A 17064-nucleotide genomic window follows, 5' to 3' on the forward strand; every position below is an offset into this window, starting at 1 on the left:
TTTACAAAAACTTCTTGTTTCATGGGAAAGGAAAAAGATCAGATGACACCTGTGTAGGATGAGGGGTGATTTTCTGCACATCATGTTTTCTCCGCATAGGATATGAAATGTAGTGGCATCTTGGTCACATTAACTCTAATGATATTTTCCCTTGTTGTATATTTTTGTCAGTTAATATTTTTCTTTAGTATCATATATATTAATTCTGATTTTTATGGTGAAAAAACTCGGTATCTCTTCATTTGGGACATTTAATTCCATTCACAACTCATGTACTTAAATGGGAGATGATAGTTTTTTTACTGCTCTGTTTCTGCAGACAGCCCAGCACACCAGGGTCTCAGCCTCTGCTTGAGCCTGACTTCTAGCACAGTGCAAACAACAAATAATCGGTTGTGCAAAACTGAGTGAGACGAAGCTCATCCCTTGGAGGATTTTTGTTGTTTTTTGTTTATTTCTTGGGGGAGGTTGTTTTGGTTTTTTACAGGTAGTGGAAGGTTTAACTTTTATACTGAGAAACATCAGTATGGCTCTTGATCAACATGGTGGAGCAATCCCTGGAACATCCAGGAGGTGTGACAGAGGCAGAATTGGAGGCAGATGGAAAGGGATGTGTCACTTGTTTGGTGTCTCCCTTGCAGTTATGGACCACGATGAAGGAAAGGTGTTTTATTTGGGGAGGCCAGACTAAAACCCAGGCCTGCAGCACCCCAGTTAAAGAGAGTGTGCAGGTCTGTTGGCACCCCTTCTGAAGTTGGCTGCTGATTGAAGTGCCTATCTGTTGCATCACCTTTCCCAAATACCTTTGTGAGTGAAGGCTGCTGAAAAAGGAAAAATCTCAGCCTTCTTGACGACACTGGAAATTTGATAGTCCCATATATTTGCTGTGGCTGGAGGGAAGGAGGAAACTTCATGCCATCTTTTGCTACATAAATATATATATATATACACACACACACACTTAACATATACTTAAATATTTATATATGTACCATGCAGGAAAAAATTATTCAAAAAGAGTAATAAAATGTGATTTGTCATCTACTGTTGGGATTTGGTGTGGCTCCTGGATTTAGGTGCACAGGAAGAGGCCTTTTACATTTCCAAAAATTTTATTTTTTCTGGTTTTACAGGAATTAAAATTTATCATTTTACATCAGCAATGCCCTTGGCAATGGACATAACTAATCCTTGCCCCAGAGAGTTAATTCTTTTGTATCTCACATCGTACTAGGTATGTGTCATTGTTGGGCAAATCCCTGTGCAGAAGCCCAGAAAGAGAAAATGTGGAAGAGAAGTTTCTTGGATTCCCCCTCTTCATTTCTCTCCTGTGTGTGTGGTGACAGAACAGGGCAGAGACTGATGTAATGGATTTGCCTTCTTAAATACGGAGCATTTAATTTTGTAAGGCTGGTCATAAAGGCTTTTTTGCTGGGATTTGTTTTAAAATAGCAGCAAACTGAGGCAGCTGTATACCTAGAGGGGCATGTGGGACAATAGCAAGAGAAGGAAGGAGACAAGGTTGCTGCACTAGTACTGGTCTTGCAGAGGGAGTGAGAAGGGCCAGGGTGGCGAGCAGGACCCAAGCTCAGCAGTGCCATGAAATGAAAAGACCGTGGTGTGTTGTGATGTGGGAAAAGGACTTGTGCCTGAATTATCAGAAGTGGAGCTTGTAAATAGTTGGTTTGAGAGCTGCCAAAAGTGTCTCTTGTTTTAGAGTGGAGATTATCACTGCATTTTTGAGTTGAAGAAATTGTTTTGTTCCCAGTTTTCATATGAAGAAACCATGTCCCTGTGCTTTGCCTAAGTCAGACTGAGAACAAGGAATAAAAAAACCCTGCATTTCAAGACGTGTCACAGGCAGCACAGTATGTTCCTGTTCTGCTCATAGAAATTGTTTTCCCAGATTTACTCCACTGATACGAAACTTTAATCTCTTCCCAGAAAGATATTTTATTTGCATATTTTGACAATACTGAAACAGGAAAGTCAAATTCACTATGTTCACCAAAGAGATATAGTGAATCAGTAACTTGGAAACAGAGATACCAAATGACCTTTAGAAAGACATCTAAATAATTGAATTGGATTTTTGCATCAAAATGATTGAAAGTATTTCAAACTTTTAAAGGGATGAAACTGAGGTCCAGCAGTTTCATTACAGAAAGTAAGATGTTCCTAATATGTGAGTCATAGCATTGCTGTTCACTTTCTCTGATGTTTTGGGAAGGTTGCTGGTGCTCGCTGTGTTGTTTTTCCTACCTGCAGAATGGACACAATAGTTGTTACACAGTGCTATTATGAAGACAGACTTTTATGAAGGATTGGATTTAAAAAAAAAAAAAGCTTTATAAGGCACTTTGAAGTTGGAAAGTGCTTTATAAGTGCTCTGATGTTTTTCATTAAAAAATTATACTAATAAAAATATCACACAAAACGTAGGAGTTGTCATTTTCCCCTTTCCCCTGTGTCTAAAAGCTAAGCTGCCCTCTTCCTCTGGGAGTGCCTGAGGATGCTCGTTATCAGATAGTGGTTTTGCTGTAAAAAAGATTATTTTCTGCCTGAAATAATTGCTTATTTTTAGTAGAAATGCAAAATCTAATTAGCTGTCATTTGTGGTTTTCAATTTATGATTTCCCCTTCTAAAGTCCTGTCAGTATGCATGCAGTGTGACTGTCCCATATGTTTCAAAACACTTCTGGTGTTCATGTGGGAGCTGAAACCAGCTGACATAAATACTGCACCTTATATATGTTCTATAATATCCTGTAGCAGAAACCAAACCAGGAATCACCAGGAGATGTGATGAGGAGATGTCCTCAACCCTGCAAAGCTGACTTTGACTAGAAAATTTAACATCATCAAACATAGCCATGCTTGCTGGATTATTTCTTTTCTTTTGACTTGTTGTGGGCTAAATCCCTAGGATCTCACTTTGTTTTTATCTGAGGAATAGTCCTCCAAGAATGAGGGCAGTAGGAACTGAGCGTACAAAGATGTGGCTGTACATAGCAGGGCTGGGCAGGTGCTACCTATTAAACCATGCAAGTTTGACTCAAACCCATTGCATTTTGTGAATGGAATGAGAGATGGCATCTCTCCTATGCTCCCAGCCTCCCAGTCTGGAAACACTACACAAAACTATAAACCAAGTTTCATTTCCAAGTGCTTTTCTATCTTTGTCCTTCTCAAAAGTGGAATTTCAGCGTGTGGCTCTTTCACAGGGTGGTGAATGCTTAAATACAGAAAAATCTGACCAAGCCTGTACCCCTGAACAGTCCCTTATGCGTATTTTCTAGTTGATTCTTATTTGGAATAAAAATGTTACTAGTATTTCAAAATGCTGAGTACTGTTGCAGGAAGGGGCCACAGAGAAGTGATGTAATAACTCAGAGTCATGGTGAGAATAACATGTGCAGAAAAATTGGATAGATGGGAATGTCTGAAGAGGACACAAATAAGAAGGGACATGGCACTCACCTGTAATACCAGAGAGAGAGGTGAGTTTATGCCAAATAAAGAAATTGATTTATTTCTGGTAGTAGACGGCATTACCTCATTGTTACTTAATGACATGGTTGCCACGAGCCTGCTAAAGTGAAGAATAAATGAAGCTTAAATAGTACACAAATGAAAGGAACTCCCTACTGTGTGTAGGGAGTACATAGGGCATCTGCAATTGCAGTAAATAAGATTCCTTGCCTAGAGAACGTAAGCTTGGCTGTTTCCTGGAGCTCCAGAGCAGTTTCCCTGCTGGCAGAATAACCCATAACTATTTACATGGCGTTTTTATGGTGCCTGTCTTTGAAGCATCTGGCATCAAATACCATGATACAAGTTAGTTGATGGGCAGAGGCTTACCTGCCGAGGAACATGCTGCATGGGAAATTCTGCCCGGGGTAGAACAGACCCCATCTGCTACATGGCATGGTCTCCTATTGGTACCCACATAGGGGTTTTTTTTAAGGAATATGTGAATGTCATTTGGTAGTAAAGTAAAACTTTGAGAGAGATTTATTTCCGTGGGTGAATGATCTTCCGGATGTTAAAGTACATGAATAAGGAGATGGGAAGACAGATGTTGAACTGTGGGGAGGGTGGAAAATTTTGGAAGGATTGGCTCAACAGTGGTCATTATTCAGCTTTATTAATTCATTATTTGCTTCAGTTTAGGGAGATTTAATGAGTAACCGTTGTAACTCTGTTCTTAAGTACTTAAGTGAGAGGAGTCATAGTGGGGTAGGAAAAATAATATGGTAAAAGTAATTAAACTAATTTGGATTGTGGCATCTGGACTACAAAAGGCAGGATTTTGGAGGGCTCTTAGAAATAGATGTTTTGTTAATAGAAGATTAAAAAAATTGCTAGTTCCATTTGGGGCATTGAGTCATACCTTTAAAACTTCATAATTAACTTCCCCAAACAATAGAAAATACTCATTTTCTACAGGGAACTGTCTAGAAGAACTTTTTCATGCTCCAGGGTCCCTCTTGATCCGTATAAATGCCTGTCATGGCATACTGTTCACTGTCCATGTATTCCAAGACAGAGCAGCGGAATAGCATCAGAATACAATTTCTGTGTTTTGGGATCTTTTTGTCAGGTTTGGGGACAAAACAGTAGAGCTTTCAAAGAAAGGTGCAAAAGAAGAGGGTCAGCTCCTGTGAAAATGCTCACAGCTTCAGGCATTTATTTTTAAATGGGTAGCTTCTATAAGTCTAAAATCATACAGGTTCAGCAGATTGAACTAACTAACAGGGATTTGTCTTTTTCCAGTTTTCTTTTTCTCCTCATGTTAATTGCCACAGGTTCTTAGTCTCTTTCTGCAGCTCTCTTTACTACCATTTTCTAAAATCTGTCCACTGTTTTGTCTTCTCCTTCATTCCCATGTTTCCACTACCCTGGGCAAGACTCATTTCACCTGCTTTTCCTCCTTAGCATTGAATAAGAATATGAGTGTCCGGGTGCATGACAGTAACTCTACGGTCCATGCTCCAGCAGCTGCCAAGCCATCGAAGGAGCCGAAACGTGCCCACGCTGTGAACCCGAGAGTTTCTTAGACACTTAAGCTCAAGTGCTCACAGAGAGGCAGAAGTGTCTGAGTCAAAGTGGTTGAGTATTTGACTTCAACTCCACTGCAATCCAGTCTTGAAATGGAAATATATATATGTATAAGCACTGAGGCTAGTTTCTTCCACTTAACGAACTAGTTTTGTCCACCTCCTCACTGCTTTCTGGGTTGCCCTGCTGAGGTCCTGCTTCTCTCTGTTGATTGTACTGAGAATTTCAGCTGTAAGTGCCCAGGTTCATCAGCCAAAGCTGGTATGTGTTCATAGAATCATAGAATAGTTTGGGTTAAAAGGGATCTTAAAGATCATCTAGTTCCAAGCCCCCTGCCATGGGCAGGGACACCCTCCACTAGACCACGTTGCCCAAAGCCCCATCCAACCTGGCCTTGAACACTTCCAGGGAGGGGGCCTCCACAACCTCTCTGACATCTGTGAGATCTGACAACAGCTTCCCATCCTCTAGCAATTCTGTTTCTGCTGCTCCTTTCTCCATCCTTTGAACTTCTGGATCTTGCGGTTTTTACTGTAGTTCTTACGGACTCAGAGGTCACTCTTCATGTCTGGGATGTTATTAAACAAAAGGCTAACAGTTAGTATAGTGTTGCCTGGGAAGAAGAACATTTTTTCCTAGCACCTGTCCATCCACAGATAATGCAGATATTTAACGGAAAAGTAATACTATTATTATTCTTCCCCTAAAAATTAGGTTTGCATAAAATGTTGATTAATCTTAATGAAAGATTTTTAAGGTGCATGTGAGTGAATGTCTTCAGAGTAATGCTACTTTGCCTGGTTTTTCTCCTTCTTACGCTTTACACATATATTTAATTGAAAATAATGAAAGGTCTTCTTCGGTTGAGCTTGTAAGTGTGATTTTCCTTCAGTGGTGTAAATAGCTTGAGAGGAATGTGGTTAGTCCTGTCTCTTTCACATAGCTCTATAGGGGCTGGGTAAGCAGGACTCATTGAGGAGGGAGTCTGGAAGCAACACCTGGGCACTCCAGCCAAGTGACCCACGCTCACGTCCTTCCATCAGCTGACTTTCCCTTCTTTCCCAAAGTGGTACTGTTTTAATGGACAGACGAACTATTTCTGGTATTTCTCTTTCACCAACCGTCCCTCCCCATATCGGGTTCTCCATTTGTCTTCTGCCAAGGGAAAGAAGAGCTGGGATTTGTGTACCAAAGAGGCCATTGCAGGGAAAGGATCTCGAGGCAAGGGAGAGAATTAGAATTTCTATTTTCAGAATTAGAATTTTAAATAAGGATCCAAAGCTTCGGAAATACTTCCTCATTTTGCTCTGCAAGTCTCTGTGGTCAAAGAAACAAACTGGGGCAGTGTCCAGAGTCTAAACAAAAAGAAAGTTTTAAAGTACCTTGAAGATGGATGGGGCAAGTGCTCCACTTGGAAACTGTTATGCGATGTGACAAGACCAGTAGCATAGACCTGCCAAGTCAAATGGGGAGATTGCTATATCTGTCTGGTGCTCCGCACCAACTGTTTGTGGCAAGGGTATGTATGTAAGACAGTTTGGTGGTGAACCTGAACATGTTTTGTTGCACTCTGTCATTGGCAAGAACGTGCAACCTGCCATCTGCCAAGTAGCTTGTGCCCATCCAGCTCGCGGCAGCTGCCGGATTCCAGGCACCCAACGCTGCAGCCACCCAGGGGCACTATTTGGTGCTTTGTGCTTGGCTGAGGACTATAAAATTATCTAGGCTAAGTTGCTGCTGGTTCAGCTATGGGCTGTGGTCACCTCAGAGCCTGGAATGCTGGGTTGTCCTCACAGCAACTGTTTCCCACCCCCGTCTGACATCAAAACTGCAGCACAGCCCAGATGGTGCACAGAAGGTACCAACCCAAGGAGCTCAAATGTTGCTGACAACCCTGCTGACATGCCTGTAAAGCATCCAGTTTCCTTACAGAGGCACCCATGGCCATTTCAGCTGGACTTTTCAGGACAGTTTGGTCTTTGTGATGATATTCTTACTCAGGAATTTTCTTTTGAAACTGCAAGCTCTCAGCAAAGCATTTATTGACTTTTGAAGAGACGCATGGAGGGAGGTACTGCCTACGACAAAGCAAGTGTTGCATCACTGTTTCATGTAATTGAAATAGTTTCTTGCAAGCTGCTCGTGATTCATAAGAGATAATAAATAACTGAGGAATGATTGTGCCTGACAAAAGAAACAGTTGTTGCAGAGATGCTCTTTTGTTGTCTTGGTTGTGATTAGCTGGTTTTCAGAAGGGGAGGTAAAAAGTCATTTTTGACACACCAAAAAAGATACATATGGACCTCACAGAGTTTCCCGTCCTCAGTTTTGGTGCATGCTTGACTGTGAGATCAAGGTAACTGCCAAGAGCAACGTTAGACATTGAGGGTTGGTGATCAAAATCACAAATAAGTATAGCCTACAAACATGGCAAAAATGGAGTTCTATAACACTTTGCTTTATGAAAGCAGAAAATCCAGTATTGCTGTATTAATCTTCTCCTCTGACATGATAGAACACAGAATGTGGGGCATGCATCATACTTGCCTTTAAATAAAAAGCAGAGGGTGGGATTTTCCAAAAATCTACACTTAGCCCAAGTCTGATCTCATTGAAGTAAAACGGTATTTATCCACGGTGTTGTGCAAGTCCCATGGCTGAGTACATTTTAAAATTGTACACCATTCCTGGTAACATCTTACGTGCAAAACTAATTTTACTGAAAGTAAGTGCAATAAATAAAGAGGACATTTTGCAGATTGAATTTTTTATGTTTAATTGGGAAATTGTAGTTCATTTTTACCAGCTTGCTAGGAAATGTCCTGCAGTGTTGTTTACATAAATAATTAGAAACCTTCATAAACTTCATAAAAAGAATTGGAAGTCTCTGACAGCCTGTGATAAATTGCTGAAATATCGGTAATCTGGCCATTTGGGGAGAAAGTGTAGCCTGACGAGATGATGGTAGCAACTTTGTACAAAAATAATGAGAATAATTACACAGCCCTTTGTCCTGATGTTAATCCCTGCATCACCCCTGCAAGGTAGGATCTATATTGTTGCCTTAATCCTGTTGATTTTCTTAGTCATGTGAATGCCACAGGAATGATAAATCTCAAGGCCCTTTCCTTACATTCAGCAAATTCGGTACCTCGCAATTGTGTAATTTGGCCTAAAGCAACCCCTAGGCAGTGGGTGTTCATGGGAAGTGTGCAGAGGGGGTTGTGGGGATTAAGAGCAACAAGGGGAAAGTCACCACCTGTATTTCCACTCCCTCCCCTCTCTCTTTTGTCTCTCCCAGGAGAAAAACCCTACAAATGTACCTGGGAAGGCTGCACCTGGAAGTTTGCTCGCTCCGACGAACTGACGAGGCATTACCGCAAGCACACGGGAGTGAAGCCATTCAAGTGTGCAGACTGTGACCGCAGCTTTTCCCGCTCAGATCACTTGGCGCTCCACCGCCGCAGGCACATGCTGGTTTGAGAAACGCTACCTATTCCAGCTGAGTTTAAGAGCTGGGTCTCTTAACTACCCGGAGTGAATTCAGCAGGGCTGAATCCCCTTCTACAGTGTTAACAGACAGGGCTTTCCCTGATGTCCATAACAAAAAATAATAACAGAAATTTGGAAAAAAAAAAGGCAGGAAAAGAAGTGCCACTCTTCTCCTCACCATCTGAAGTTAACCCCATCTGCCCCTCAGCATGGCTACCCCATGAAAGTGTCATCACAATCACCTGGGAAATAGCAGCCGAAATGCTACAGGAATGGGCATTATTTTACATGCTGCCTCCTTTGACAAAAAATGTTAATAGCTTATATGTTTTCTCAGCTGTCGGACATTTTGTTCCTGAAAAATCACTGCTGATTGGAGGATTAGATACCACAAACCGATGATGATGATGATGATGATGAAGATGATGATGATGATGATGATGAGAGCAAGACCGCTAGACCTTTATTATCCCATCTTTTCCCCTTGTTTTGAACGCCATCTGGCCGGTGTCAGCATCATGCCGGAGCTGTGCTGCAAACAAGCTGCGTGTGAGTAGGCAAGAAGATTCTGCTGGAGAGGTCCCGCTGTTGGAGGGAAGGGTCGCTTGAGCAGACTGTTGCAATAACAATGGTGGCATTTTAATATTGTACCACAATTTGTCATTATGCCCTAGAGGACACCAGCCATTTAACCTTTTTCTTTTATCTATTTTTTTTCCTTTCTTTTCTTTTGTTGTTGTTGTTGAAGTCTGTATAATAAACAAGGGGCAGCAGCATTTCTGCTGCAAGTACAATATTAAGTATCTGTATTTTACCATGGACTGACTTAGAACCATTTCCTGATTTGTATAGAAAGAGCCATCAAAAACAACTATCCTGTTCTCAACATGCAGTTTTCTTTCATACAGGTATCCTCTTCCCCACAACCATTATTTGAACACAAGGAAATAGTCAGATCTTAAACTCGCTGGTACCAAGGTTAGTGGCGTAGCCATTCATGAAATGTAATTGAAGGTACCAACAAAACAAAACAGAGAAGAAATGGCTGCATCTCTTGCAGAGAAAAAGCAATAATGAATAAAATGGCTCTCGAGACAATAATTTACTCTACTCCAACAGAAGGGGTGGGCTATGCAGAAATAGCATGTAAGATCATTTAAGTTAATCTCTCTGATGGTTTCACTGACCCGCTAGGTATCACAATTAAGTACTTTCATTTCCTTCAACATAATACTTGTGTCTGGAAAGCAAGAAAGATAAAGGAAAGAGCTGATTGTTGAGGGGTCCGTGGATGGACTGTAAGTAGGAAGGAGAAATGTTTCTGCAGTGGTGCTCTGCAAGACATTAGGTTTCTCCCTGGGAGTTAGGGAATAACAAGATTTTACCAGCTGTCTGGTATGATATAAATGGCCCTTTATATGGGTACCAGTGGCTGCTGCTGCTGGGATTTTCAATCCAAGCCTTTTCAGATTAAATAAAAGGAAATTCTTGATCATTCCCATACAACCCTATATTTGTGAACCAATTTGTATTAATTGAATTATGTAGGAAAGAGAGAAACTCTTACTCATCAGTTGTTCATGCAAAAGGAATAGTGTTTTTCTGTTTTCTTTCCTCACAAGGATCTGCCTATTCAGCTAAAATTGACAGAGGAGGCTTGGCAAGATTTTTTAAGTGTTGAGATTTTTATAGCTTAGAGATGAAAGATGTATACATAAAGGTCTTTTGCAATGCATTTAATTATGAATATTTGGTTCCAGGAATTGTGCAGATTAAACTTGTGATGCCACTTGTTCATTTTTAAATGTTTGACCAATCTGAATTAATTTCTGATTCCTGAAGTAACTGTGGTAATGTTGAGGTGATTCTGAAATCGAGGTAAACTTTAAGAAAACCAGCACAGAGTACCGATACAGATACTGAAAGCAGTTATGGTCAATTGAGGATTAATGTGACTGGAACAATACTTTATGACAGCTTTCACAGGCCCCAGAATTTGATTGTCTTTAAATATGTTCTTAATATTCCCTGGTACCGGATAGTTTATCAGCTCTCTGAAAGAACTGCAATATTGTTAAAGCTCAGGCTCCCCTCTGCCAAGTGGTCAGCAGAGAAACCCAGGACAAATTATTTGCAGCCATTGTGGGAAAAATGCCTCTATTGATTCCCATTGACTGTGCTGGTAATCAACTTCCACCAAATCTGGCAACATTTCAGTGTCTGGCTCCAAATCAGGAATGAAGCAGAGGCACCATGTGTCTGTGCAAAGCGTGAAGAGGCTGTGGCAGCTCAGGGCTTCTGGATAGACCATGAGGCATCGTGGGGCAGCAGAACTGGGTCTTTACCGGCAGCATGACTGTTGTTGGTTTAAAAAACTGGTTGTCAGTGTTGTGTGTGTGATGGTTCATGGATTACGTCTGACGTCTGTCTTGTATGTACTTCAATATCGACCCTTAAATGGATCTGTCATTCTCAGCGTTTAGGGAAAGACGTCAGGTCAGGTAGAAGTCAATTGATAAAATTATTTTCCTGCCCAAGAACATTTTGCCGACTAATTACTTGAATAGCAGTAATTCAGTTGAAGAACTGACGGCATACAGAATTCCTTTCAGAATCTGCGATTTTTTTTTCTCCCATAGAAAATTAAGTTTATTTGACCAGAAACTCTTAAGGCCATTCTGTTAGCGTACAAGAGGAGCAGTGAGAGAGATTGTCTCTGATGTTATTCACAAAGGCAGGGTATAACTGCGAGATACCAGTGCCCTCTTTGGGCTTCCACTGTAGTCAATGAAGAGAGAAAAACTCTTCGAGAGAAATTGAGAGGCCTTAAATTTCAGCATTCAACTCTGAGCTGCCCCAAGGAGGAACATATGTATCATAGACCCTGGAGAGGCTCATCTCCCAAGGCTGAGCTTGGTCTGTGTGAATCCCTTGCCATTCAGCTGGTTGCCCATTATTTTATGCATAGGAAACACTGCAACAGAAAGAGGGTCTAGTGTTATTTGAGGAACCCCATAATGATGCAGGGTTAAAGCAGTTCTCACATCAAGGGACACAGGCACAGAGCATGTCAATGGTAATAGAATGAAGCCAAAAGGTAAAGGAGCGTATGCTAAATTTTCTTATTTCACAGGCAGGAAGTATATCCTCCTTCCCAGCACACATGTAAGGGCTTTTTGTGCTGCAGTTGCCTCTTGACAAGTTACACAACCAGCAGCAGTCCGCCACTGGGTTTCAAGTACCCGGTATGGTTCTTGGCAAGTTTCTTTTTTTTTTTTCATACCAGCACCCATAGGCTTTGACCTCAAATACTCTGTGAGGTTGTTTTCTGGTTGGTTTTCCTCTTCAGAAGTATTTTAAGAGAAGTTACTCTGTGGGAGGAGGGTGGTTGGATGTGGAGCGGATGTCCCCAAGATTGTCAGGGTGTCCTTCCCTCAGTGGCTGTGGTTTAGGCCCACCAAACTTCGGTGCTTGTGCAAAGACCAAGGGTGATTGCTCCGGAGTAGTTTCCTCAAAAATCCTGGTATCCCACCGCAGGTCCGTGGCAAAGGCAAAGGTAGCATGCAGAAATATCAGATCTCATCTTGACACAACACAGTAGGTCCATCTTAATTGAGCATCTGGGAGAGACAAATGTACAGTGTTCCATTCTTTCAGAAAGACAGAGATTTATGCTTTTAAGTGTGAGTAAAGGATGGGTGATAGCCACCGTGCCCATTACAGCTTACAAGGGAAACTATGCCACAGAGAGTCAGATTTCATATGTTTTCAAAAAGATTCAATGGATTTGTCAGGAAATCTCAGTAGCCAGCATTATAGGAAAACGTAACAAGCAAGCAGCTTTGATACAGAACTTTTAAAATTTTAAATCGTCATTAGTTTTTGAGCACCTGTTTTATTCAGCACTGTAAAATTGGCTCATTGCAACAGCAGTTTATACTTGGGGATGAAGATGCAGTATTCCTTATTCTCTATCATGCTTACACAATTAATTACGTAGATTTAGACTGACTTGTATATACGATTATTTGCTGGAGTAATGTATAACAAAATTAACAGTGTTGAAAATTACATCAGTGATGTTGATGTTTGGGGTAAACTCAGTGCAGAGCATGGACAAATAGTTGGACAAGCTTTCTCCCCTTTAATAATGGGAATAACAGTGATCATAAGTCTTGTTTTCCATTAGCCACATTGAAAATGTATTCTAGTTGCCATTTATAAATTTATCTTCTGATAATAAATGCTGTTTAATGGAAAAAATCTCTTTCTCCTTTATTGAAGGTGGGTACCTCAAAATTGGAGTAAGTTTCACCATTAATATCCCACTTATTTTTTAGTTTGAACTTTGGTTTGGAAAGGTCTGTAAGTGAAACTGCTTCTTCCACAGCAGACGAGTCTTAAGATCATTCGGTAAATCCACCCTACTCCCACATGCTCATCCATACACCCCTGCATATAAACCCCAGCACTTCCACATGCCTCCACCCATGCACAGGTAATAAATAAGTTTATTTAAAAAAAAAAAAAATCAGAAAAGGAAGAATTGGAAATAAAGACTGTAAAAAAAAAATACTACCTTCTTAACAAACCAGCTCGTATTATTGTATTATGCCTTTGCCTGTGATTTATAACTGGAGAAGTGCACAAAGAAATCTAAAGATTGTTATATTTTCACAGTTCTATTATAGCATAACAGTTACTGTGTAATGTATGCCTATGAAGTCAAGCCTATTGATACCTTAAAATGCTTAAATTCTGATCAGTTTCCGCAGTAAATCAGGGTTTAGTACACAAATGTAACTATAAGGATACTGCATCTTTAGAAATCAAAATACCTTGAAAGTATTTTACTATACTTGTAAATGTAATATATGTGATAGTGGAAAAGTATTTTCAAACTCACAATTTTACATGGGGTGTAAATAGGTTGAATGAAGTACATCTTTAAAAATCCTTTAGTTTTCATCAGGAAAACTGGTAAGATAATGCCTTGCAAAGCTTCAACACAAAATGTACGAAGTAAATTATTCTGTTTTGTCAGAGCACGTTTTCTCTGCAAAATGGAATGGCCACTTCTTTGCTGTTTCGCAGATGGCGTGCGATATAGCGAAGTCGTACTGAGTCCTTCAATGTCAAGTAAGTCAACACTCAGAATGTCTTTGACTGAATAAAGTTACAAAACACTTAATCAAAATGAAAACCATATGAAAGGTTTTGGGTTTTCTGTGTTTTGTTTTTTTCTTCTGGCATTTTACAGTGAATTGCAGATACAGTAACGGCAAAGTCTCTTGATTTTATTACTTCTTGTTTTTCCCTGACTACAATGCATCTTGAATAAAGGTTGCAGAGCTGAAATAGGCAGCTGCTCTTTGCTGATTCCAGGGGAGTTTACCCTTCTGGGTGCAGTAGCATGTCAGCAAAACCAATTGTAGCAGGACAGTTGTGACATGTAAAATGCATATACACTTCAGCAAGGTAGCCTAAAATCTATTTTAAAAGATGAAACAGAAACTGAAAGTGCCTGTTATTAGAACTGATGGGATGTTCCTATACTTTTACACAGCAATAACTTACAGGATTCTGTTAACAATAAGGTGAAAATGAAATTTTACTCGGAGAACAATAATGCAGCACAGAAACAAACACAAAGTGCCATTTGTATTTTCACATTAAGACATTGTGTTAGAGATTATAGTTATGTTCTCAGATAACATCTGTCATATACTTGTGAGAAGAAAATGAATCTTAGTTTACAAATGACTCGTATCCATATCGATTCTCAGTAGGTGTGAATGGAGGTCATTGTCAAGCAGTGGTTTAGGGGATTTCTTCCTAATTTATGTCTGATGTGCCCATGTATCCATGGTATTCTCTAGTGAAATAATCCAAAAACCAGCAATAACCCAATGGAGCTTTTTTAGGGTATTTGGTAGAATGGGAATTCTCTTGAAAAATCCTCTGCATCGAACTCTGGAAACACAGAGTTCACCTTATGTCTCCTTTCTATTTGTCATGTAATGCTCAGAGTATTTAATATCATCTTAGAACTGGTTGACTTCAGGAGTGGACAAAATGTATCACTTACTTTTCTTTCTTTTGGGGACAAATGAGTGAAAAATTGGGGACTGTCGGTCTAGAGATTATTTGAATAGCAAACAAGAAGTCGATATTCCTGAAATGGAGTAAGGAGATTTTTATATTGAGTGGCCTAAACATTTGCCTCAATAGCCTAATTGATCTTACAAGAAAATGGCCAGCTGTGACTCTTCCACTCTTATTATTTCTCAATTATTTTTTTTTTTAATCTGGTAGGTTTCTGTAATAAAAGAAAGAATATTAACTGCTGCTAATGGATTCTTAAAATAGCAGTGCAATGCCATCCCTCATGCTTCATCTGTTTCTAAAAATGAATTCGTTGGAGAGCAAAATGTAACTGGTTGTCCTCATACCTTTGCCAAGGAAGATTGCTTTCCATCCTCTGAATCTGTACCTGTCATTTATCCGGGCAGAATTTTGTATTTGAAAAGTTCCAGATTTTGCCTAGACTGTTGCTGCCACCGGTGGGTTGCTGCTGGAGTGGGAGGATGTGTGGTTGGGTTTTATTCACTGAGGCAGGATCGGGTGTGCACGAAGATGCTCATATACAGAAAGAGTGCAGGTGAAAAAAAAACCAGACGCATGGACTCGCCTGTAAAAACTAGACATTTGTGCACATCGGTTAATCATGTGGCAAGACCGCTAGTTTAGTAACAGCTTATTTTTAAATGTTAGCCACCGGTGGAAATAAGCCCATCAGAACATGCATATACTTATTCTGTCATCCTGAGCTTAATCTCCAGATATTAAGCACATAAAAGAACCCAATTCATGCTGGAGATTTTAGAAGGGCAGCAGGGAATGTGTCATCAGAAGGACAAAGGAAATACTAGTTTCTTCCCTCGTACCTGAGCTGCTGTTGGAGAGGAGGGTTTGGTTCTTTGTTCTGAAGCAGCAACACTATGAGGAGGCACCCTTAGAAACTTGCAGCGTTGGGAAGTTTGGCTGACTCCAGCCCCGCGAGTGCTAGTTCTTGCATAGGAAAGGGCACCTTGTCTTCACCGTCCCAAAATGAGCCAGTTTTTTTTTCCTTCATTCTGAAAAACAAACACAGAGTTGGGTTTTTTCTCAATTTTATTGATTTGCCAGCATGCTTTCATAGCAGCTTGTGCTTATTGACTTTAAATTATGAAATAAACTGAGTTGCTCTTGTAGTAATTTTTAGATCATTCAGTACACAGTTGTTCGGTCCTCCAGACAAGCAAAACTAGCTAGGCATGTGAATTTTAGCTATTATGAAAATAAGAACAGAAAAAATTTGAGGTCCTATTGTCCATATGTGTGACCTGCAACATCTTTCCCAGTTCAAAATTTTCGGTGAGGCAAGATACTGCCAGTTATAAAAGATGAAGTGAATGGCGGTTCACACATCGATGTGCTGAACCTTGCTCCTTGCTGTGACCTCTGCATTTAAAAAACTGTAGTTCAGTGTCTGGTAGGGGACCACAGGTGATGGCTTTGATGGATTGTCATAAGCATGAACCATGAAATACAGAAATAGGTTCAGATACTGCTTTTCTCCCTCTCCCTGCCTTTCTAGATGTAATGAGCTGCTTTGGAAAGACAGTTTGAGCCATAATCTTCACAGCTGAACTAATCTTTTTCACAATTCAGAGTTTATGTTATCATTTCTAGTTTCAAACTATTTTTCGCTGCTACATTTGCATCTTATTTTTCATTAACACCCCCACCCCCAGTATATTTCTTTCCTTATTGTCCTATACATTGATTCCTCCGTAACGTAAAAGTTCTCCACTGAACACCTACACAGTATGCCCTCTTGACCTGCTGTCTGTCCCTAAAAAGTTGTATCTCCCATTTGCGCTTGCAATAGACTTTACACAGAGATAGTAATGAATTACTTCAGTTTCATGCACCATCAGCCTTAAGACCTTCAACCCCCACCCAGAGACACACACATTCATACCCTTCAAGTGAAAGAGAGATTTGGACACTGCTATCAACATGTGGGGTCAAAAATACCATTACGTTGGAAAGTTCTTTCAGCTGTGTTTAGGAAGAAACAACAATAATGAAAAATATCATTCTTGGCCAAGTCACTTATGGAAGAAGCAAATTCCCTTATGGCATTAGCTGAATAAAATCCGAAGGATGGGGTTGCATTTGGCCCCAAATTGTTCCTTCTAGTCAGGTCGTTAGCGTTGTATGTACCAACGAGTGTTCATTTGATCCTCCTGTGTAAAAATACAAAAACATCCCTTAGTTTACAAAGTGATTAATCTGGGACTGAAGCTTCACAGCAATGGAATTAGTATGTACGGCACCTCAATCTTTTTCCTAGATAAGATGCAAAAGGGAGGGCCATTATCAGTAACCCCATAGAGATAATAGTGTCAATAGAGGTCCTACACTTAAAAGGAATAAAAATACCAGTGCTAGCAAGCAAACATA

General features: G+C 40.3%; 1 protein-coding gene across 13 annotated transcripts in view; it reads left to right on the forward strand.

The window, feature by feature from the left end:
• The window catches only part of KLF12 (KLF transcription factor 12), a 254559-nt gene extending 240648 nt beyond the window's left edge, over positions 1 to 13911 (forward strand). For all 13 annotated transcript variants that reach the window (XM_075741711.1, XM_075741713.1, XM_075741707.1 and 10 more), the window contains one exon: positions 8363 to 13911. Coding sequence is in view for 11 of the 13 variants with exons in the window: in XM_075741707.1 (XP_075597822.1) it covers positions 8363 to 8544 (182 nt within the window). In the remaining 2 variants the exon portion in view is untranslated. The remainder of the gene's footprint in view (positions 1 to 8362) is intronic.
• The last annotated feature ends 3153 nt before the right edge of the window (positions 13912 to 17064 follow it).

Source organism: Balearica regulorum, chromosome 1, assembly GCF_011004875.1.
Source record: "Balearica regulorum gibbericeps isolate bBalReg1 chromosome 1, bBalReg1.pri, whole genome shotgun sequence".
Lineage (NCBI taxonomy): Eukaryota > Metazoa > Chordata > Aves > Gruiformes > Gruidae > Balearica > Balearica regulorum.